Here is a 20,987-nt window from a genome sequence, read left to right on the forward strand (position 1 = left end):
GGCCGTTGTGCGCCCTGGGCCGTGGTGCAGCGAGGAAGCCGCTGCTCGCCAGGCCGTGACCCCAGCACCGGGAAGGCACTGGACGGCAGCCACCTGGCCTGCGCCCTCTGAGACCCATGTGGGGGATCTGTATGGGGTCCCGACTCCCAGCTTCCCCCCGGCCCAGCCCTGGCTGTTGGGGGCATTCAGAGAGTGACCCGGCGGTGGAAGGTCTCCGCCCCCCCCAAGCACATGCGCACATAAACAGACCTTTCAGAGGTCCCTGTGAGAGCACCCATCTCCAGAACAACACCAGCATAAGATAAAAGCCGGAAAGCGGCGAGACGCATCACCGACGGGCGATAAAACGCTGGGGAGCGGCAGACACCAGGCCCGGGCACACCCGTGCCGGGGAGGGCGGCCCAGGAGGGCTCGGATCAGGCCCTGGTGCTGCTTCTCCCAGCAGCTGGATGAGGCTCCCACCCAGGCCAGCGGGACGCCGGGAGCACCCTGCACGCACGGGCCTGCCTCCGCCTCCTGCCAGTGCTGTGCCGGGGTCCCTGAGGGCAGAGGAGGAGCTGAGTGAGGGAGGCTGGGGCCCCGGCCGGAGGGGGGGGGGCTGAGGCTGGAGCTGCGCACACGCCTGCACCCCCCACACCTGTCTGCACCCACGCCCCCCTGACCGCCGGATGCGCTCCCTGGAGCCTCCCAGGCTGGGGCCACAGAGGGGCCCCCAGAGCTCAGCTCCCCACCCCCACCACAGAGGGCCCCCCCAGAGCTCAGCTCCCTGACCCCGCCACAGAGGGCCCCCCAGAGCTCAGTTCCCCCCCAGAGCTCAGCTCCCCCCCCGCTACAGAGGCCCCCCAGAGCTCAGTTCCCCCCCCAGAGCTCAGCTCCCCCCCCGCTACAGAGGCCCCCCCAGAGCTCAGCCCCCCCAGAGCGCAGCTCCCTCCCCCAGAGCTCAGCCCCCCCAGAGCTCAGCTCCCCCCCCCGCCACAGAGGGCCCCCCAGAGCTCAGCTCCCTGACCCCGCCACAGAGGCCCTCCCAGAGCTTAGCCCCCCCCCCAGAGCTCAGCTCCCCACCCCCACCACAGAGGGCCCCCCCAGAGCTCAGCTCCCCCCCCAGAGCTCAGCCTCCCCCCCCAGAGCTCAGCCTCCCCCAGAGCTCAGCCCCCCCGCAGAGCTCAGCTCCCCCCCAGAGCTCAGCCTCCCCCCCAGAGCTCAGCCCCCCCCAGAGCTCAGCTCCCCCCCAGAGCTCAGCTCCCCCCCCAGAGCTCAGCTCCCTCCCCCAGAGCTCAGCTCCCCCCCAGAGCTCAGCTCCCCCCCGCCACAGAGGGCCCCCCCAGAGCTCAGCTCCCCCCCGCCACAGAGGGCCCCCCCAGAGCTCAGCTCCCCACCCCCCGCCACAGAGGGTCCCCCCAGAGCTCAGTTCCCCCCCAGAGCTCAGCTCCCCCCCCCGCTACAGAGGCCCCCCCCAGAGCTCAGCCCCCCCAGAGCGCAGCTCCCTCCCCCAGAGCTCAGCCCCCCCCAGAGCTAAGCTCCCCCCCCGCCACAGAGGGCCCCCCAGAGCTCAGCTCCCCTCCCCCGCCACAGAGGGTCCCCCCAGAGCTCAGCTCCCCCCCGCTACAGAGGCCCCCCCAGAGCTCAGCCCCCCCAGAGCGCAGCTCCCTCCCCCAGAGCTCAGCCCCCCCCAGAGCTAAGCTCCCCCCCCACCACAGAGGGCCCCCCAGAGCTCAGCCCCCCCCCCCCGCCACAGAGGGCCCCCCAGAGCTCAGCTCCCCACCCCCGCCACAGAGGCCCCCCCCAGAGCTTAGCCCCCCCCCCCCAGAGCTCAGCTCCCTGACCCGGCAGCCTTCTCCTTCTCGGCAGGCCCAGCTGGGCATTCAGCCAGGGCCTTCTCCCCGGGGCAGGGCTGGACCGCCCTCCTCCCGGCCTTGTCCTCCGTCCAAGGACAGGCAGAGCAGCAGGAAGCCGGGCTGGGAGCAGGGGGTGGGGCCTGGAGCACAGGGCCGCCACACCCAGGGGCTCTGGAGCCCGCCCCTCCCTTCCGGGCCCTCAGCTGGAAGAAAGAGGCCTTTGGTGGGCCGGGACACCAGACCCTCAGGCTGGGCAGCAGTCCCAGGCCATTGGCACTGCCCAGGGCACGGCCCATCCAAGGCGTCCTTTCGGCCGCCTCGGTGGTCTGGCCTCACAGCCCGGGGTCTGCCTGGCGTTCCTCGTGCTGGAATGTCCACTTTGCCCTTGCCCAGGGCACATGGCGCAGAGACCCCCGGTCTCCTGGGAGGGAGGGAGGGCTTAGGTCTGCGGCAGCCCCAGCCTGCTCTGAGCCTGCTCTGAGCCTCTGCGACCCCCCTCCTGCTCCCTGCACTCCAAGCAAAGCCGGCAGCAGGGCCGGCCAGGGCCCGGAGCCAGGCCATGGGGGCTTGGGGTGACCAGGGCCAAGCCCGCCCCCCACGCTGCGTCCACTCCCTAGGCGGCCCTTCACCGATGAGGCTCTGCGTGCAGCGCCCAGCACGTCAAGGTCGGGTCCAGCCCGGGTCCAGCGCGGGTCGGCTCGGGAGAGCTGGCCGCTGCGGCCCCCAGCCACGCGGCACTTCCTTCCCAGGCCAAGAAAACGAGTGACCCTCCAGGAGCTTGGGGCCTCGCGCCCCTCCCCAGGGCGGGGCGGACGCTTATCAGCGCTGAGCAGGTGGGGAGGGAGCTGGGGGGGGACCGCCGTGGGGCTCGCGGCTGCGAGCTGGTGCGGGAAGAGGCTGCGTGGGAGACTCAGCCGCGTCTCCCACCTGCGAGCCCGGCGGGGGGCAGCGGCGGGGGCGGGGCGGGCGGCAGGGCGGGGCTGCGTGGGCCCCGCCCCGGGCGTCTACCCCGCGGTCCCGGGCGCGGGCCGCCTCGGCCTCCCGGCTCCCCGCAGCCCCCAGCTCCCGGCTCTGCGCTCCCGCGCGCCCGCCCATGGCCAAGAAGGTGCTGCCGCTGCTGCTGCCGCCGCTGCTGCTGGCGGCGCTGGGCCTCGCCGGCCTCCTGCTGCTGTGCCTGCCCACCCGCGACGTCCGGGAGCCGCCCGCCTTCAAGGTGCACGCGGGAAGCCGGCCAGGGCCCTGGGCAGGGGCGGCCGCGGGCCGCCGGGGACCCCCATCAGCGCCTCACAGCCAGCTGGGCCGGGCAGGGTCCTGGGTCTCCTGCACTCTGCTCCCGTCCACGCCCACGGGAGCGGCGCCGGGCCGGAGGCCGAAGTCCCGGGATCCGCACGCACACCTTCGACGCGGCCCCTGGGATGCAGCCCTGGCGCTGGGCCCCCAGGGACCCTCCCGCCTCCCCGCCGCCTCGGGCCGGCTGCTTTAACCCATTCTTGGGCTTGCGCAGAGTGCACGTGAGCAGTGTGGAGGTGGGAGCCCCAAGAACCCAGGATGGAGTGACGGACGCAGGGGTAGGGTCCAGCTGCAGTGGGCCGTGGGCCCTGGGGAAGCCCCGGAGGAGTGCGTCCCACCGTGGAGTTGGCCCCTGGCCCCTGTGCAGCCGGGCTCCCTCCCTGGAGTCCTAGCCCTAGCGGGTACCTGCTGGAGCCCAGCGCCCACCAGGTCGCCCAGTCTGCAGGAGGGGCCGTCCAGCGCCCCCTGGTGGGCTCAAAAGCACCAACCTCCCTGGCCCGGCTCAGAGGTGGAGGGAGGGGGCATCTCCACGGCCAGCCTCTGCCGAGGGCAGAACCGGGGTCGTCGGGGTGGCCTCCTCCTGCAGCCGGGCTTCCTGTCGCTGCGAACTCCCAGGACAAGGCTCCAGCGTGGTCCCTGGCCTTGCCTGGAAGGCTGCTGGCTTGCACGTGGTCTGCTGGCTTTGTGAGAGCGCCCTGGGCTCTGGCCCGGCTCAGAGGTGGAGGGAGGGGGCATCTCCACGGCCAGCCTCTGCCCGGTGCGAATCCAGGGTCCTCAGGGCAGGGGCTCAGTGCTCTGCTCCGGCTCCGCCGGGCCAAGCTATGTGGCGCTGTGGTCACTTCAGACCTTCTCTGGGCTCCGGTGTGAGAGGCGGGTGGCGGGCTGGGGGCCCCGGGCTGACTCCCACCCCCACCGCAGTACGGCATCGTCCTGGACGCCGGCTCCTCCCACACATCCATGTTTGTGTACAAGTGGCCGGCGGACAAGGAGAATGACACGGGCATCGTGGGTCAGCACAGCTCCTGCCACGTTCAAGGTGAAGCCCCCAGGACACGCCCCAGCCTGGACTCCACGCCCCGTGCTTGGTGCTGGTGGGCTCCTGGAGGGGCCCCAGTGAGACAGGGTGGGCCCTTACTCCACAAGGAAGCCCCAGCAGCAGGTGGGAGGTTGGGGCCTCCCCCCAGGCCCAGCATGGCCTCTGCCCCTCCCCCAGCTGTAGCAGCAGGGGCTCTTGGGATCTGAGTGCTTTGTCATGGCACCTGTGCCCACACCCACCAGGCGGGCGGCCGTTCAGAGACTCTGGGTGGCACCTGGGCCTCTTTTGTCTCCACACTGTTTTCTTCGAGGGCTTTGGCTGAGTCGGCGTATCCAAACCACCACTTGGCTCAGGAGCCCAGGACACCCAGCCCTGCTGGCCTCCAGCCCAGGGGCCACCCACCAGGCACGGGCCCCCCTGTCTGCCTCCCTCTAGGTGGCGGAATCTCCAGCTACGCGGACAACCCATCCGGGGCTGGCCGGAGCCTGGTCGAATGCCTTGAGCAGGCGCTCCGGGATGTGCCCAGAGACCGCCACGCGAGCACGCCCCTCTACCTGGGAGCCACAGCGGGCATGCGGCTACTCAAGTGAGTGTCCCCACCCCGCCCGCCCCTGGCTCCCCACAGCAGCCCTGGGCTGGGCAGACCCCAGCACAGGAGCATGGCCACCGGAAGCGAGCCCTCAGACCCCTTGCATTTCACAGCCTGCGCAGCCCGGAGGCGGCCGCCGCCGTGCTCGCCGCCGTGGGGCAGACGCTGGCCCAGTACCCCTTCGACTTCCGCGGGGCACGCATCCTCTCCGGCCAGGACGAGGGGGTGTTTGGCTGGGTGACCGCCAACTACCTCCTGGAGAACCTCATCAAGGTGGGCAGGCGGCAGGCGGGCCGGTGAACACTCTGGGCGCTCCATGCCCCCGGCCGCTGGCTGAGCCGACCCGTGCTCTCTGCAGTACAGCTGGGTGGGCCGGTGGTTCCGGCCCAGGAAGGGGACGCTGGGGGCCATGGACCTGGGAGGGGCCTCCACACAGATCACCTTTGAGACGTCCAGCCCCGTGGAGGACCCAGCCAACGAGGTGCACCTGCGGCTCTACGGCCAGCACTACCGCGTCTACACCCACAGCTTCCTCTGCTACGGCCAGGACCAGGTCCTCCAGAGGCTGCTGGCCAGTGCCCTCCAGGTGCCCACCCAGGCTGCACCGTCCCTGGCAGCCACACTGTGGAGGGAGGCGGCGAGGACAGACAGGGAGGGGCCCAGCAGGAGCAAGCGCCCGGTGGCGGGGGCTGCCACAGGGAGCGGGGAGCCCTGGACGGCTCTGAGCGCCAACGTGGCACTGCCTCCATGGGGCCGGCCAGCGGGAGCCCCTCGTGGAGGGCGCTGGTGCCACCTGCCCACTGGTCAACCTCCAGACCCACAGGCCCCACCCCTGCTGGCCCAGGGGTTACTCCGCCGAAGTACAGCTCCGGGACGTGTACCAGTCGCCGTGCGTTGGACAGCCCCAGGCCCTCAACGGCAGTGACCGGGTCGTCCTGCAGGGCTCCAGCGACCCCGACCTCTGCCGAGCCCTGGTCTCCCAGCTCTTCAACGTCTCCACCTGCGGCTTCTCCCGGTGCTCCTTCGATGGGGTCTTCCAGCCCCCTCTGGCTGGGAGTTTCATCGTGAGTCGGGGCAGACAAGGCTGGCGGGCTGCTGCCCCGATGCATGGCCCAGACTGTGGCCATGGTGTGACCCCCCCCCCCCAGGCCTTCTCTGCTTTCTACCGCACGGTGGAGTTCCTGAGGACCAAGATGGGGCTGCCGGTGGCCACGCTGCAGCAGCTGGACGCGGCCGTGGAGACCACCTGCAAGCAGACCTGGGAAGAGGTGAGGCCCGCGAGGGTCAGCCCCAGGCAGGGAGGGCCCAGGCCTCTGGTGCCACTGTGGTGGAGGCCGTGGCCCTGGTCCTGGGGGTCTGGGAGCTAGACAAGCCCCGCTGAGGGCAGCTCCCCTACAGCCAGGATCTGCAGCGCACGGTCCGGTGGCGGCGGGGAGCTGGGAGTCGGGAGTGGGGACAGCCGCCCTTGCTGCCACCCCCAGCGGAGGGGCGCGGCGGGCCCGCGGCCCCACGGTCTCCCGGGCGCATCTCAGCTGCAGGCTCGGGCGCCCGGGCCCCTGGACCGCCTGGCCAACTCCTGCGCGGCAGCCACGTTCGTGCAACAGCTGCTGAGCCGCGGCTACGGGTTCGACGAGCGCACCTTCGGCGGCCTGGCGTTCCAGAGGCAGGTGCGCGCCGGGGCAGGCGGGCGGGGGCGGGTGGGGGCGAGGCGGGGCGGGGCCTCTGGGAGCTGAGGCCGCGCCCCCCGCCCGCAGGCCGCGGACACAGCGGTGGGCTGGGCGCTCGGCTACATGCTGAACCTGACCAACCTGGTGCCCTCCGACCCGCCGGGACTGCGCAAGGGCCTGCAGCGCGGCGCCTGGTCCGTCGCCCTCCTGCTCTTCGGCGCCTTGCTCCTGGCCGCGCTGGCGCTGGGGCTGCGCCAGGTGCGCTCCGCCAAGGCGCAGCGCGCCATCTAGCGGCGGCCGGGCGCAAGGCAGCCCGCGGAACCCCGGCCCACACCCGCAGGGCGCCGCTGCGGCCCCTCGGTGGCCAGGCTGGCCTTCGGCATGGTCCTCCTCTTCCTGGGGGCGGGGCTGGGGCTCCGGAGCCCTGGGAGCTCCCCTTCCGCTGGGTCTTTGCGGTGGGAGGGGGCGGGTGGCTCCCTCCTCTTGTTAGGATTTGGTAATAAAAGAGTTTTCCCCGAGCGGCGAGGGCAGTGTTTCTCGGGTGGGGCAGCGTTGCTGTCGCTCCCCGCTCCGCTTCTCCAGCTGTGCTGGGCCCCAGGCCTGCCCTGGTCCCGGGGGATGAATCCCGCCTCTTCCTACCTCCTTCCTCTCCCGGCCCAGACCGGGGCCAGTGCTCAGTGCTGGCCACGCCTCCGCCGTCCCCAGACCCATCTCGGTGACCTAGGCTGGCCCTGGGGGTGGGCGCGGGCAGGTGTCCGAGGAGGGAGGCAGTGGGCAAGGCAGGTGCCTGGAGTCTGGTCAGAGTCTGGGCTGACGGCAGGCCCTGCTCAGGAGCCAGTGGGGGGGGGGGGGCAGCGAGTGAGATCGGACTCCGAGGGGCCCCACCCCACCGAGCGATGAATGTGGAACCAAGCCACACGGAGGCACCCGGACGCCCTGGCCCCCCAGCTGTGCTTGTCCTGGGTTTTCTACACCCCAAAGCAGCCCCCCCGAGTCCCCCATGCAGCCCCTGTAGAATCGGAGGCTCCCGCACCCCAAGCACTAGGCTGGGAACTGGTGGTCCCAGCGACCTCTCCCCTGCACCCTCCTTTCTGGGGCGTGGCCACACCACTGGTGCTCGGTCAGTGTCCCTGGGGGGAAGGGTTCTGCTCACCCAACCACACACGCCCAGCCCCAGCCTTGGAATTCGGGGCTTAGGGGAGCGGATGGCGCCGCCGCGGGGGCTCCTGCTTTTCTGAGCCAGAGGGGGGTGCGCAGAGGGCACAGGGAAGCTGCGCTCCCAGGAGGCAGCAAGCGAAGGGCAAACGCACGGGTCCCACGGGTGCTTCTTGTCACGCGACCCAGGGAGCTGAAGGGCGGGCCCCTGGGGGCCCCTGGACACCTTGGACAGCTCCCAGCTGGCTTTCCTCCGCCGCCCAGGGTCACTTGCCTCCGGTGGCCCCAGTGAGAGCCGTGGCCGGGGGTCCAGCCAAAGTGGGGTCAGGACCTGGCTTAGTTTTGTGTCCGGGCGCCTGGGTGTCCCCGGCGCACAGCTGCGTCCCCCGGGGGGCTCGCGCTTCCAGGCCCAGGCAGCGCCTCTGGGTCAGCGGACGTGCAGGCGAGGCTCAGAAGGCGGAGAGGCGAGCAGGGAGCGAGCCGAGGGGAAGCCCCCCACCCCAGCCCACCCCAGCCCACCCCCGCTCCCGCCAGTCCCGACTCTGGGCAGCGAGGAAGGCGGGACCCGGCTCCGGGCTGGCCAAGCCAAGAGTGGGCGGCGTCGCCGGGTGCGCGGCCCGCCCCCGCAGGTGCAGCGCGCAGGCGCACTCCCGCGCGCGCCTCCGCTCTGCGCGCCCGCATCCCGGATCCGCCGCCGCAGCGTCCGCGCCGCCGACGCCGCTTTCCTTCCTCCGCCTCCTCTTCCTCCCGCGCCCCCTCCCGCCCTGCGCTGCTCCAGACGCGGCGCCCGCAGCCCGCGCCGAGCCCCGGCCGCGCGGTGCCATGCTGCCCCGGCGGCGGCGCTGAAGGATGGCGACGCCCGTGCCTCCGCCCTCGCCGCGGCACCTGCGGCTGCTGCGGCTGCTGCTGTCCGGCCTGATCCTCGGCGCGGCCCTGCGCGGGGCCTCCGCGGCCGCCGCCGGCCGCCCGGGTGAGCGAGCGCGCTGGGCGCAGGCCGCAAGGCCGGGGGTGGCCGGCGGGGGCCCGGGGCTCCCGGCCCGCAGGCCCCCGCAGCTGGCGGCGATGGGGTGACCAGGCCGGGCCCCGCGGATGGGGCCCCCCCGGCTCCGCGGAGGTGACTCTGAAGTTCACGCCCTTTGGTCTTTGTGTCTGCGTCCCGGGGGTCTTGCCCCGCATCTGTCTTGCATCCCCGGGCGCCGGCTGGCCTGGCCGCCCGCGTCTAGGCTCTGAGGACTGCGGGATGCCCCCGCAGCCCACCGGCTTCCGTGGCCGGGAGGACGCTGGCCTCCCCTCAAGCTTTCCCTACCCCGGAGGGCACCAGCCCTTGTGCGCACTTCTGGGGGAGTGATGAGCAGGGGCCTGGGGGACAGCGCTCCCCTCCCCCCAGGGAGCTGGACCGGTAGCTGTGCTCAGTTCTCTTGGAGCCCTGCAGGAGAGGTGCTGTCAGCCCATTTCACAGGGCGGGAGACTGAGGCATAGAGGGGTTGAGTCTGCTTGGGGCAGGCTTCCTCCTTGGGCACAGCACTCCGGACGGGAGGTAGGCACGACCAGCTGGGCTCCCGGGGCGGCCACGGGCATGGCGGGGGCCACCTGTGGAGAACCTGGCCCCAGGAGTGGAATGGCACCGCAGCGCCTGAGCCTGGTGGGCGGGCGCCATTCCTGGTGCTCCGAGCACCGGGCAGGGACTGCCTGGCTCCCCAGGAGCCCGCTGCTGGGTGGGGTCCGGGCGGATCCGCTGGCAGAGGCTTAATGTTTAACTTGTGGGAGCCCCGGGCCCAGCCCACGAGAGCTGGCGGCGGCTGGCCCAGGCCGTGGAGGGTGTGGAGCCTGCCGCTGGCCAGGGGCTGGAAGCTTGCAGCTTCGAGGCCCGGCATGTCAGGTGTCCAAGGAGACCAAGCCAGGCCAGCCCAGGTCTGGAGAAGCCCATGTCATCCTGGGCCCCAGCAACCCTGCCTGCGGTGGGGGTGGGGTAGGCTGAGGGCAGAGGTCCTGGTTGGCCAGAGACACTGTCCCCAGGAGGTCCCCCAGCTGTGCCAGGCCGGGCGCCAGGCCTGGGCAGGTCCTCAGCTCAGCACCAGCACGCCAGCCCCGGATGGGGCCGCGCTGAGTGCCTGCAGGGCCTGATTTTAGACCCCAGGCCAGAGGCAGGGACATGTGGTAAGGAACCAGGCCTGGCCCTGGGCTCCCCGCACTGTCCAGCCCCGGACTGACCCCAGCCAGGGTCCTGGGCCTGTGGCAAGTGAGGCCCCCTCCCCCGGATCTCCCAGCCCAGAGGCTGCTGGGAGTGCTGGGACCAAGCAGAGGTTTGCAGGGGTGGGACTCTGGCTTTGGGGGAGCCCTGATGTGTTTGGGGGTGGGGGGCTAGCATCATCACCTCGGGGGTCTCCAGTGTGAAGGGAGGATCAGGCTTTCTCTGGGGCACTCTGCAGCCAGAGGCTGGACCTGCCCGAGTAGGAAGGCTGGATGAGGCCCGAGGGAGGACGTGGGGACAGGGTGGGGGCAGGGTGGCTCTGATAAATCTTGGGGCTGTTTACTTCCTGCTCTGAGCCCTGGACGTGGGGAGGAAGGGCCTGCCCAAACAATGGCCGGAGTCAGGCCTGGCCTGGCCAGCTCTGCGGGGGGGGGGGGGGGGAGGAGGGCGGTGCTCTGACCCGTCCTGCCGTCCGCCTCCTTCCCAGATGTGGCCACTTGTCCCCGGAGCCTGGACTGTGCTCTGAAGAGGCGGGCGCGATGCCCCCCGGGTGCCCACAGCTGCGGGCCCTGCTTGCAGCCCTTCCAGGAGGACCAGCACGGGCTCTGCGTGTCCAGGGTGCGCCGGCCCTCTGGTAGGTGGTCGCTGGCACAGGAGGTGGGCGCGAGGGAGCCCCGGCCTCAGCTCCCGCCCTCTGGCAGCGGCCACCGGGTCCCCAGCGCTTTGTGGGGTGCTGGGGCCTGAGGCCTGGGGACTCTTAGGTCACTCTCTTAAGTGCTTTCCTGGTCCATTCCAGATGGTGCCAGCCCAGAGCCTGCAGCTAGGGCCAGGGGTGACCCGGCAGGAGAGGGGGTCAGAGTTCCCCAGCATGGGCCCCCAAGGGTCTGCCAGAAACCCGTGCGGGGTCCCCTACTCTGTCTACCCAGCACCTGCTGACCCTGCAGCCTGGAGTCTGTCCGGGTGGCCGGTGGCTGAGTGGCCCCAGGTGTGCTGGGGCCGTGGCTTCCTGGGGGGGGGGTGGGCGTAATCACAGGGGAGACACAGACGTGGCCAGCAGGTGCCTGCCTGGAAGCTCTGGACTGGGGGACCCCCAGTGGGCATCGGGGGGCCCAGCTCCCAGCCCCACGGCTGCCTTTCCTTTCTCTGACCTCCTGAGGGGGACCTAGATGCTGGGTGTGCTTTGCCCCTCCCTCCCCCGTCGTGGCCCCCTCGTGGCTTGGGGAAGGGGCAGGCCACTCCTTCCCCTCCTCACACCTGGTCCTCACACACCCTCGGCGCCGCCACCCGCACTCTCACCTGCTCTCCCTGGGGGCTGCTGGACTCAGGGGACTTCCCCCAGTTGTCTCCTGGGGTGCAGCGGGGCCCACACCAGGGCCTGGAGGGAGAGGCCAAGCCCAGGGGCAGCCTGAGCTGTGCACCTGATGGCCCTCGCCTCCGCAGGGGGGGGCCTGCCGCAGCCCAGACTGGAGGAGGACATTGACGTCCTGGCAGAGGAGCTGGCCCGGAAGGAGGCCGGGCACTCGAGGGCCACAGCCTGGCCCCTGCCCGAGGGGCCTCCACGGCCGCTGGAGCCGGGTGAGACCCCTGCTCCATAGCCCTGCCCCCTTTCGCCCTCGCCAGTCCTGCCTAACCTGGTCTCTCTCTCAGCAGCCACCCTGGGGTTCTCCGAGCTGGCTCAGGGACCCAAACCGGGCCTCCCCGCCACTCGGGCGGCCCCCACCCCCACGCCCCGCAGCCCCCTGGGCTCCCCTGTGTCTTCTGGGCCAGTTCACATGTCCCCACTGGAGCACCGTGGCCGGCGGGGTGACGGGCTTGCCCTCGGTAGGTGGCACAGATGGCAGACAGGGAGGCAGGTGGGGGGGAGGCAGGTGGGGGGGAGGCAGGTGGGGGGAAGCAGGTGGGGGGGAGGCAGGTGGAGAAGGCAGGTGGGGGAGGGGAAGGCAGTTGGGGGAGGCAGGTGTGGGGGGGAGGCAGGTGGAGGAGGCAGGTGGGGGGAGGCAGGTGTGGGGGGGAGGCAGGTGTGGGGGAGGGGAGGCAGGCCGCTTCTCACCGCGCCCCTCCCGCAGTGCTGATCCTGGGCTTCTGCGTGGCAGGCGTGGCCGCCCTGGCCGTGGCTGTCCTGTGCTGGTGCAGGTAAGTGCATGTGGGCGGGGGCGACCCCTGCACAGGCCTTGGGCCCACGGCCTGCTGTATGCAGGCTGCAGAGGGAGACCCGCCTGGCTCAGAAGGTGGACTACACGGCCCCGAAGGCGCCCGGATCGCCCGCCACGCCGCGGATCTCGGTGCGTGTCCCCCACATTCGCGCCCCGCCCTGCGCCCCCACCCCATCGCCGCTTGACGTGCCCCTCGCCCACAGCCCGGGGACCAGCGGCTGGCGCACAGCGCTGAGGTCTTCCACTACCAGCGGCAGCGGCAGCAGATGCGCAGCCTGGAGCGGTGAGCGCCCGCCCCCGCCTCGGTCTGACCCCCCCAGCCTCCGCCCCCTCTGGTCTGACCCCCCAGTTCATCCCACCCCCTCCCCCCTGGCCCCGCCTCTAACCCCCCCCAGCCCCTTCCCGCCCGGCCTCCTCCCTGGCCCCCTCTGGTCAGACCCCCTCCAGTCCCGCCCCTTCTCCTGAACCCCCCCTCGCCTGGGTCTGACCCCCGCAGCCCCGCCCCCGCCTCTGTCTCAGCCCCGCCACCCCGCCTTCCACCGCTTCTAGTCCTGGCGCCGGCCCGCACCCGGGTGGGGGAGGTCCCAGCGGTCCCGCCCCCCACCCAGGCATAAAGAGCCGGCCCAGGAGCTGGACTCGGCCTCTTCGGACGAGGAGAACGAAGACGGCGACTTCACGGTGTACGAGTGCCCGGGCCTGGCCCCGGTGAGTGCGGGCAGCCCGGGCGCCCCCTCCCCTCCGCAGCGGCGGCCTAACGCGCCCCTCTGCCTCCTCAGACCGGGGAGATGGAGGTGCGCAACCCGCTGTTCGACCACGCCTCGCTGCCCGCGCCCCTGCCCGGGCCGCGGCCCTCACCCGCGCCGCAGTGACCTAAGGCCGCCGCCGGAGACCGCTGGGCCCACGGGTGGGGGGGGACCCCTGGTGGGGAGAGGCAGGGCCCGGTGTTTCTCATTAAAAAAATCAGGCTCCGAGGCTCTCGTGGCTTGCGTGTGGGGGCTGGGCGTGGGTGGGGAGGGGCTGTCTGAGTGCCCCCTGCGGATGGGGCTTGTGCACAGGGTGGGGGGCTGTTCCCTGTTCAGGGAGACCCTCCCTGGAGGGCAGCCCCGGGGGCCCCTCAGGACACTTCCCCCTAGTGGGGGGAGGGCAGAGAGGCTCTGTGGGGAGGACCCCTCCGGTGTTGCCATGGGAGCTGGGTGTGGGCACTGTGCCTCCATTGGCACTTGGGGCTGGGGGCTGGGAGGAACAGCAGGCAGGCGTGGGCTGGGGGCTTCCTCCTGGGTACAACACAGACCCTGGGCCCCTGCAGCAAATACAGCTGAGGGGCACAGGCAGGTGGCGGGGGGGGGGGGGCAGCACCTGGGGCGGGGGCTGCCCCCGGTGCCCCTGAGCTGAGGGCCAGGGACGTGCAGACGGGAGGGCACGGAGTGGACAAAGGTGCCCAGCTGGGGAGTAGGGTGCAGGACCAGACCGTGTTGGGCTCAGAAGCCCCTCGGGGGTTGGTGGCCAAGGGGCCCAGGCTATCCGGGGTGGGAGACAAGCCCAGTTTGAGGCACAGGGCCCAGGGAGTGGGCAGGGCAGGCTGGCAGAAGAGCGGCCACCCCTGTGCAGAGCTAAGGTTTGCCCTAAGCAGGATGTGTTGGGGGCCAGAACAGATCCAAACCAGGAAGTCCCCATCCCTGGGGCTGTGCACTCCTCGACTGTGACTGGCCATCGCCCCCGCCCCGGGACGTGGTGGGAGGGCAGGGCCAGCACCAAGCACCCACCTGGCCCACCCGTGTCCCTTGCTGCTTAACAGCCATCAGGGAGGTGGCACCGACAGCCCCAGAGACAGGGACCAGCCACGGGGCTGGCCCACTCTCTGTCCACCTCTGCTGGCCTGGCCTGGGGCCTGATGTGACCCCTGTCTGCTCCATCTTCTGGGGGCCCAAACCTGTCCTGGGGTCCTTGGTGCCCGTGCTTAGAGGCCTTGGCAAGGAGGGGCGCTTCCCCACAGTAACTGGGACCTCTGCAGGCCTGGGCTGGGGCAAGCCACCCCCAGCTGGCTCAGGCCCCCGTGTGGCTCAGGCCCCAGCTGCCTTTGGCTTCAGTGGCCCCCGTGTTCTTAGCCCTGAGGCTGCAGTGACTTGGAAACCCCAATCCTGGGTGAGGGGCTCCAGCCCAGGAGGAACCCGTCCCCCCACCCACCCCCCTTGCTGAGTCCACCTAAGCCTCCTGCAGGCCTGGCCCCCCCAGCCCAGCGCCCCGTCCATGCAGGCCTGGCCCCCCCAGCCCAGCGCCCCGTCCATGCAGGCCTGGCCCCCCCAGCCCAGCGCCCCGCCCATGCAGGCCTGGCCCCCCCCAGCCCAGCGCCCCACCCATGCAGGCCTGGCCCCCCCAGCCCAGCGCCCCGCCCATGCAGGCCTGGCCCCCCCAGCTCAGCGCCCCGTCCATGCAGGCCTGGCCCCCCCAGCCCAGCGCCCCGTCCACCCATTCTCACTGGAGGAAGCCCGTTAGGGCCCCGGCCACTTCCCTGGCCTGGATCCTTGAACTGGAGGGTGACCTCCCACACCCCAGCATGGACGCTGGCGGACACCCCGCCACCTGGAGACGCCCCCAACCCGGCAAGGCACGGGCAAGACCACACCCGGCACCAGACGGGGTGGAGTGAACCCTCAGCCGAGTCCCCAGCAGGTGAGAGCCCGCTGCCTTTGCACCACGGAGCTGAGCCCCCACCCCGGCTCGGGCGCTGCCACCGGTTCCAGTCCTCCAGCTGTGGTGCCTCCCCGTCAGCTGTGTCACGAGGGGTGCATCTTGGTGCGGAACGGAAGTGGGCACATGCAAAACCTTTCAGTGGGGTGCACAGGCCCCTGGAAGCCTGCCCCTGCACACCCCGGAGCTGGCCCGAGAGCCACACCTGGACCAGGCCAAGGACGCCCAGTGCTCCGCCACCCTGGGCTTGATGGGAAAAGAGCCCAGCTGCTGCCCCCACGGCACACTGTACCTGTGTGCCCAGATGGCTCGGAAGCCCCTGGCTTCTGCCAACGCCCTAGTACTGCCCCCCTGGGCTGTGCCCTCCCCTGGCAGCCCCCTTGGCCATAGGCCAGCCCCCAAGGCACCCACCTTCCCCAGGGTGAGCACAGAGGGTCCCACAGCCTCCAGCTGCATGCTCCCCGCCGGCCGCCAGGGGGCCCTCGCGACCCGCCTCTGGACGTGGCCCTGCCCAAGCCGCGGGGGGGGGGGGGGGGCGGCGGTGACAAGCAGCCAGGCTCTGGGCTGAGGCTGGGCGCCCCGATGCCCCAGCTGCCCTCACCTGGGACAGGGCCGGAAGATTGAGGCCCGCAGGAGGGCCCGGCCGGGACAGAGCGCCTGTCTCCTCCCTGCCATGTCACAGGCTGCTGCCTGCCTGGGCCCCACAGGCCCCAGGTCTGAGTCAGGAGGCCTGGGTGGGGGCGGGGCAGCCGGATGGGCACCCCCTGTGCCCCAACTTTCCTTCTGAGTCAGCTCTGTCGTTTCCTTTCTCGTTTTGACCCATTTCTGTGCCAAACCTCGGAGCCCCATTCCCCAGCTCACCGGTTCCCACGGCTGGGTGCGATAGGGGAGCCTGGCCGGGGTGGGGGCGGCTCCCCGAGCCCACCCAGGGAGGGAGCGGGCTGTGTGGGCAGACGGGTGAGGCCCGTGGCAGGCTCCAGCCGGGTGGCAGCACAAACAGGAAGGATGGCAGGTGCTGGCAGCCAGAGGCCCGGTCACCCGGGCTGCGGCTGGGTCACCGCCTTCCGGCAGGCCCCTGCCACCTGCTGGGCACGCCGCCTGGGGAGAAGATGTGGGGGAAAGCGAGGCCTGGAGACAGGGTGTGGTTCCTCTGGGGTGCCCACTGGGGTGAGAGACGCTGAGCCCAGGTGTCCCCTTCACAGGGGCAGCTGTGGGGAGCGCCTGCCCTCGGCGGAGCTGGCGGCGGGAAGCGAGGCGCTAGGGGCTGCCAGCTGGTTCGTGCCGGCTCCCATGGCCTCCCTCCCCTCTCAGGCATTGCACAAGCTTCCGCAGAATCCTGAGGTTATGCAGTGCCGTGGGGGTGGCCCAACTGCCACTCTCTCCCTGCCTTGCCTGTGTCCCCTCTGTGGGTGTGCTGTCGGCCTCAGCCCCACGCGGGGCCAAGGGCAGGGGGCAGCAGCCCCAGCGGGGTGTGGGAGCCGGGCCCCAGGGCCCCTGAGCACGGTGCTGGCAGCAGACCGACGGTGGTTCTTGGCTGTGTTCCTGAGTGCGGCCAGGCCTCACCACACCGGGGCTGCAGCTCGCGGGGACCCTGCAGGGTCGCCCCGCCTGACTGGTCCTGGCGGCCACCGCTCCTCAGGACTCCGTCTGGCCCCAGGGCTGGCTGGGGGGAAGCGGACGGAATCCGGACTCAGGCTGGGGCCAGCCTTCCTGTTCCTGGAGCAGGCGCCTTCCCCTGCCCGCCCAGCGGCGCCAGGGATACCAGGACCCCTCCCCTTTCCACCTGGAAAGCCCCTCTGCTGCAGCCTGGGGGAGGGAGCGCAGCTCCTGCCAGCCCCCCCAGGGCCCAACCCCCAGCCTGACCAGGGGAAGATGCAGCAGCCCCCAGCCCACCTGTGCTGTCGTCGTCTGCCCCCGGCGGACCCCAGCTCGGCCCCATCTCTCTGGGGCTGGGCCCTGGGAGAGGCAGGTCCTTGAGGCAGCCAGGGTAGGTGAGGTGGGCCCGCGGGAGCCCTCAGCACCTGACGGAGCTCTGAGCGCCGCGTGTCTGCAGCCCGGTGAGTGCAGAGCTCCTGCCACCACGCAGAGGCTGGGGTCTGCCGGGGGAGGAAGCGGGGCTGGGGGTGCCCTTCTGGGGGCCGCATGTGATCAGCACCGCCTTCCTCCCGTGGGGGCCAAGGGGCCCCTCTCCTGCCCTGCCCAGCTGGTCAGCTCTCGGCCTGTCCGGGGCCAGCGAGGGTGGGCTGGGGGCGCCCTCCTGCAGCGGACTCCCTCCCAACAGTGGGAGGGCTGGAGAGGGAGCTGAGGGTGGGGCGGCCACGGGGCGGGGCGGCCAGCAGGAAGGCCCTGGTTCCCTCACCTTGCGTGGATGAGAGGAGCGAACCGCCTCCCCCGCCGGGCGCTACTGTGATTTCTGAATCTCAGATTTTGGGGCGACTGCTTCTGGGAGGCTGTGGATGAGTAATGCGGGTGAGTGGTCCCCGGGGAAGCCGGGGGCGGCAGCGCGCCAGGGCCCGCGGGTGCCCCTGAGCCTGGTGCCACCGCCTCTTCTCCCTCCTCCTCCTGCAGGGCTCAGCTCCACCCGGAGGCAGCGGGCCTGGGGGGGCCTGGTCGGCGTGGCCCTGCTGCTGGCCCTCTGGCTCCTGTGGCTGCTGGGGCCAGCCCCTGGGGGTGCCCCGGGCCCCCAGCCCACGGTCACCATCCTCGTCTGGCACTGGCCCTTCGCGGAGCAGCCCCCGGAGCTGCCCCACAACACCTGCACCCCCTATGGCTTGGCCCACTGCCGGCTGAGCACCGACCGAAGCCTGCTGGCCAGTGCCGACGCCGTGGTCTTCCACCACCGTGAGCTGGAGACCCGGCGCTCCCGCCTGCCCCTGGCGCAGCGGCCGCAAGGGCAGCCCTGGGTGTGGGCGTCCATGGAGTCCCCCAGCCACACCCACGGCCTCCATCGCCTGCGGGGCGTCTTCAACTGGGTGCTGAGCTACCGGCGGGACTCCGACATCTTCGTGCCCTATGGCCGTCTGGAGCCCCGGCTGGGGCCCGCACCCCCGCTGCCAGCCAAGAGCGGGCTGGCCGCCTGGGTGGTGAGCAACTTCCAGGAGCGGCAGCTGCGGGCCAAGCTGTACCGGCAGCTGGCGCCTCACCTGCGGGTGGACGTGTTCGGCCGTGCCAGCCGGCGGCCGCTCTGTGCCGACTGCCTGCTGCCCACCGTGGCCCGATACCGCTTCTACCTGGCCTTCGAGAACTCCCAGCACCGCGACTACATCACCGAGAAGTTCTGGCGGAACGCGCTGGCCGCTGGCGCCGTGCCCGTGGTCCTGGGGCCCCCGCGGGCCACCTACGAGGCCTTCGCACCTGCGGACGCCTTCGTGCACGTGGACGACTTCGGCTCGGCCTTCGAGCTGGCCGCCTTCCTCGCGGGCATGAACGAGAGCCGCTACCAGCGCTTCTTCGCCTGGCGCAGCCGGCTCCGCGTGCGGCTGTTCAGTGACTGGCGGGAGCGCTTCTGCGCCGTCTGTGCCCGCATGCCCCACCTGCCCCGCGGCCGGGTCTACGAGGACCTCGAGGGCTGGTTCCGGGCCTGAGCTCCTGCAGCTGGGCGTGGGCAGGAGAGCTGGGTGCTGAGACGGGGAGGCTGGGGTCAGAGGCGGCGGGGGCGGGGGTCGGAGGAGTGTGGTCAGGAGTGTGGTCAGGAAGCTGGGGGCTGGGCGGGCGGTGTGCAGAGTGCTAGGCTGGCCAGAGGGCGGGCCGCTGAGGATCCCCCTCACCGCAGACAGGGCCTGAGGGCTGGGGACAGCCCAGCCAGAGGTGGGTGGGTGCCCTGGACATCGACCTCTGTCGGCCGAGCCCTGGCGCGCTGCCGTCCCTAGCCGGGTCCATCGGGGAGGGGGGGCACTGAACAGCAGAGACGAGCAGGCGTCTCAGGTGGGCTGTGCGGGGGAGCCGAGCCCCACCTGCCTGCCTCCCCTCCCCTGCACCCCCTCCGTCCGGACCCCGGGACCTGCCCCCCTCCCGCTCCCACTCCCTTCAGCTTTGCCCCGAGAGGCTCAGGCAGGTGCTGGAACCCAGAGGGGGTGAAAGGCACCCTGGGTAATGGCCCTGCCTGCAGCCCCTTGGGGGCCTCCAGGGCAGGGAGGAAGCCGGGCTGGCACTCGGCAGGAGGAGGCTGCAGGCAGGAAGCCCCCTCACTGCTGGGGGCTTCCTGTCCTGGGCCCCAGGGCTGCCGTGAGGTTGTGGCCTGTGGCCAGCACTGGTGCTCTGCCCACCTTCCCCAGGGTCTGAGGCGGGCACCCTGCAGGAGGGGAAACAGGCCAGCCTGCCCTCTGCTGGTCAGAAGGAGGAACCGCACCCCAGTCCCAGCCTGGCTGCGGGGGACCCAAGCTCCTTATGCCCAGGCCAGACACCCTGGACATGGAGAACAGGTGCCATCCACAAGAGAGATGGCCTGCGTCTCCCCAGGCACCTGCTGGGCCCCTCTGAGTCCAGGGGGCACCTCCCCTTCCTCCTCTGCTCATGGAGGGAGCTGGCCAGGCTCACCCCGCCGCCCACACTGTCTGCAGTGCGCTCCCCTTGCTGTCCACTCTGAACGGGAGCTGAGCGTCCTCACGCAGCAGCAGGACTTGGCCACCCTCAGTGTCCAGTTAGACCCTGCCCCGATCCTCCGTGGCCTCCCCGTGACCCCAGCTTGACCAGCGGCATGCACCCTGCTGACCCCACACCCCACATGCTGCGGTGACTCCCCTCCGCCATGCCGCACACCCAGGAACTCCTGCCTGCTTGCTTATAAAACCCGACTAACACTCCCCGTGTGTGTGTGTGTGTGTGCTGGGGGAGGTGGTGCTGCGGCATAGAGGGTCAAGCCGCCACCAGCAGCAACACCACAAGGGTGCTGGTTCGAGTCCCGGCTGCTCCACTTCTCATCCAGCTCCCTGCTAATGCACCTGGGAAAGTTGCAGAAGATGGTCCAAGTGCCTGGGCCCCTGCACCTGTGTGGGAGACCTGGAGGAAGCTCCTGACTCCTGGCCTCGGATTGGCCCAGCTCTGGTCATTGCAGCCATTTGGGGAGTGAACCAGCAGATGGAAGACCTCTCTCTCTGCCTCTGCCTGTGCCTCTCTGTAGTTTTAAAGACTAAGGGCCGGCGCCGCGGCTCCCTAGGCTAATCCTCCACCTTGCGGCGCCGGCACACCGGGTTCCAGTCCCAGTCGGGGCACCGGATTCTGTCCCGGTTGCCCCTCTTCCAGGCCAGCTCTCTGCTGTGGCCAGGGAGTGCAGTGGAGGATGGCCCAAGTGCTTGGGCCCTGCACCCCATGGGAGACCAGGAGAAGCACCTGGCTCCTGCCTTCGGATTGGCGCAGCACCAGCCATAGCGGCCATTTGGGGGGTGACCAACGGAAGGAAGACCTTTCTCTCTGTCTCTCTCTCTCACTGTCTACTCTGCCTGTCAAAAAAAAAAAAAAAAAGAAAAAGAAAAAGACTAAGACTCCCCATGGGAGACCTGCTTGGATAAGGCCTGGGCCTGGTAAAGTTGCTGGCCCAGGGGCCCTGTCCCCTGTCCCCCCCACCCCAGGGGGCCCTGTCCCTCCCCGCCCCAGGGGTCCTGTCCCTGCCCACCCCAGGGGCCCTGTCCCCCCACCCTAGGGGCCCTGTCCCTCTTCCTGCCCCTGGGGGCCCTGTCCCCCCACCCTAGGGGCCCTGTCCCCGCCCACCCCTCTGTCATCCTAGCAGAGCTCTCCTAACAGCGGTGTCACTTGGCCGCCCAGAGTCTCCTTTACAGAGGGCATGGGGTGGGCGGGTGGTCGTCCCGCGCCCAGCACCAGCACGGTTAGTTGGGGCCTGGAGGTCGCACCGGATGTGGAGCGGCCGGGCCGGGGGGGCCGCGGGGTCTCCCAGGCTTCCCCCCTGGCACCGGAAGGGGTGAGCGGAGCGTCTCGGGTTAGACAGGGGCCTGGGCACGTCCCTTCCACCCCGACCACATGGAGGGGGGCATGAGGAGACCCCTCCCCAGACACAGGACAGCCTAGAGCTGCAGGCGGGGTGGGGGGCATGAGGAGACCCCCTCCCCAGACACAGGACAGCCTAGAGCTGCAGGCGGGGTGGGGGGGCATGAGGAGACCCTCCCCAGACACAGGACAGCCTAGAGCTGCAGGCGGGGTGGGGGGGCATGAGGAGACCCCTCCCCAGACACAGGACAACCTAGAGCTGCAGGCGGGGTGGGGGGCATGAGGAGACCCCTCCCCAGACACAGGACAACCTAGAGCTGCAGGCGGGGTGGGGGGCATGAGGAGACCCCCTCCCCAGACACAGGACAGCCTAGAGCTGCAGGCGGGGTGGGGGGGCATGAGGAGACCCTCCCCACACACAAGACAGCCTAGCCGCAGGCGGG

General features: G+C 71.1%; 3 protein-coding genes across 6 annotated transcripts; all 3 read left to right on the forward strand.

Annotated features, from left to right (window-relative positions):
* Window positions 1–2,873: 2,873 nt before the first annotated feature.
* ENTPD2 (ectonucleoside triphosphate diphosphohydrolase 2) lies at window positions 2,874–6,927 on the forward strand. 2 transcript variants are annotated; one of them, XM_062206836.1, is made up of 9 exons: window positions 2,874–3,048; window positions 4,044–4,161; window positions 4,597–4,747; window positions 4,864–5,023; window positions 5,109–5,336; window positions 5,692–5,814; window positions 5,899–6,018; window positions 6,283–6,417; window positions 6,505–6,927. In XM_062206836.1, the coding sequence occupies exons 1-9, from the start codon at window positions 2,929–2,931 to the stop codon at window positions 6,706–6,708; spliced, it is 1,359 nt and encodes a 452-aa protein (XP_062062820.1). In that variant the 5' UTR covers window positions 2,874–2,928; the 3' UTR covers window positions 6,709–6,927. The 2 variants fall into 2 exon arrangements, with proteins under 2 accessions (XP_062062820.1, XP_062062818.1); XM_062206834.1 differs by having other exon boundaries at window positions 2,877–3,048; window positions 5,109–5,330; window positions 5,560–5,814.
* Window positions 6,928–8,237: 1,310 nt separating this feature from the next.
* Window positions 8,238–12,882, forward strand: NPDC1 (neural proliferation, differentiation and control 1). 3 transcript variants are annotated; one of them, XM_062207224.1, is made up of 9 exons: window positions 8,238–8,542; window positions 10,251–10,397; window positions 11,204–11,338; window positions 11,411–11,584; window positions 11,830–11,896; window positions 11,961–12,045; window positions 12,120–12,199; window positions 12,525–12,621; window positions 12,693–12,882. In XM_062207224.1, the coding sequence occupies exons 1-9, from the start codon at window positions 8,422–8,424 to the stop codon at window positions 12,783–12,785; spliced, it is 999 nt and encodes a 332-aa protein (XP_062063208.1). In that variant the 5' UTR covers window positions 8,238–8,421; the 3' UTR covers window positions 12,786–12,882. The 3 variants fall into 3 exon arrangements, with proteins under 3 accessions (XP_062063208.1, XP_062063210.1, XP_062063211.1); XM_062207226.1 differs by having other exon boundaries at window positions 11,414–11,584; XM_062207227.1 differs by lacking the exon at window positions 8,238–8,542 and adding an exon at window positions 8,651–8,686.
* Window positions 12,883–17,060: 4,178 nt separating this feature from the next.
* Window positions 17,061–18,188, forward strand: FUT7 (fucosyltransferase 7). The gene is made up of 2 exons (XM_062208325.1): window positions 17,061–17,073; window positions 17,173–18,188. The coding sequence occupies exons 1-2, from the start codon at window positions 17,061–17,063 to the stop codon at window positions 18,186–18,188; spliced, it is 1,029 nt and encodes a 342-aa protein (XP_062064309.1).
* Window positions 18,189–20,987: the final 2,799 nt, after the last annotated feature.

Source organism: Lepus europaeus, chromosome 12, assembly GCF_033115175.1.
Source record: "Lepus europaeus isolate LE1 chromosome 12, mLepTim1.pri, whole genome shotgun sequence".
NCBI lineage: Eukaryota > Metazoa > Chordata > Mammalia > Lagomorpha > Leporidae > Lepus > Lepus europaeus.

What these genes read in the sequence shown, in the direction of transcription:
- ENTPD2 (XM_062206834.1), top strand. Translation starts at nt 2,929, where the DNA reads ATGGCCAAGAAGGTGCTGCCGCTGCTGCTGCCGCCGCTGCTGCTGGCG. An exon ending in AGAGGCTGCTGGCCAGTGCC is followed by an intron (nt 5,331 to 5,559) that starts CTCCAGGTGCCC and finishes CCACTGGTCAAC; the next exon opens with CTCCAGACCCACAGGCCCCA. An exon ending in GCAAGCAGACCTGGGAAGAG is followed by an intron (nt 6,019 to 6,282) that starts GTGAGGCCCGCG and finishes GGCGCATCTCAG; the next exon opens with CTGCAGGCTCGGGCGCCCGG.
- NPDC1 (XM_062207224.1), top strand. Translation starts at nt 8,422, where the DNA reads ATGGCGACGCCCGTGCCTCCGCCCTCGCCGCGGCACCTGCGGCTGCTG. An exon ending in CAGGGTGCGCCGGCCCTCTG is followed by an intron (nt 10,398 to 11,203) that starts GTAGGTGGTCGC and finishes TCGCCTCCGCAG; the next exon opens with GGGGGGGCCTGCCGCAGCCC. An exon ending in GCTGTCCTGTGCTGGTGCAG is followed by an intron (nt 11,897 to 11,960) that starts GTAAGTGCATGT and finishes TGCTGTATGCAG; the next exon opens with GCTGCAGAGGGAGACCCGCC.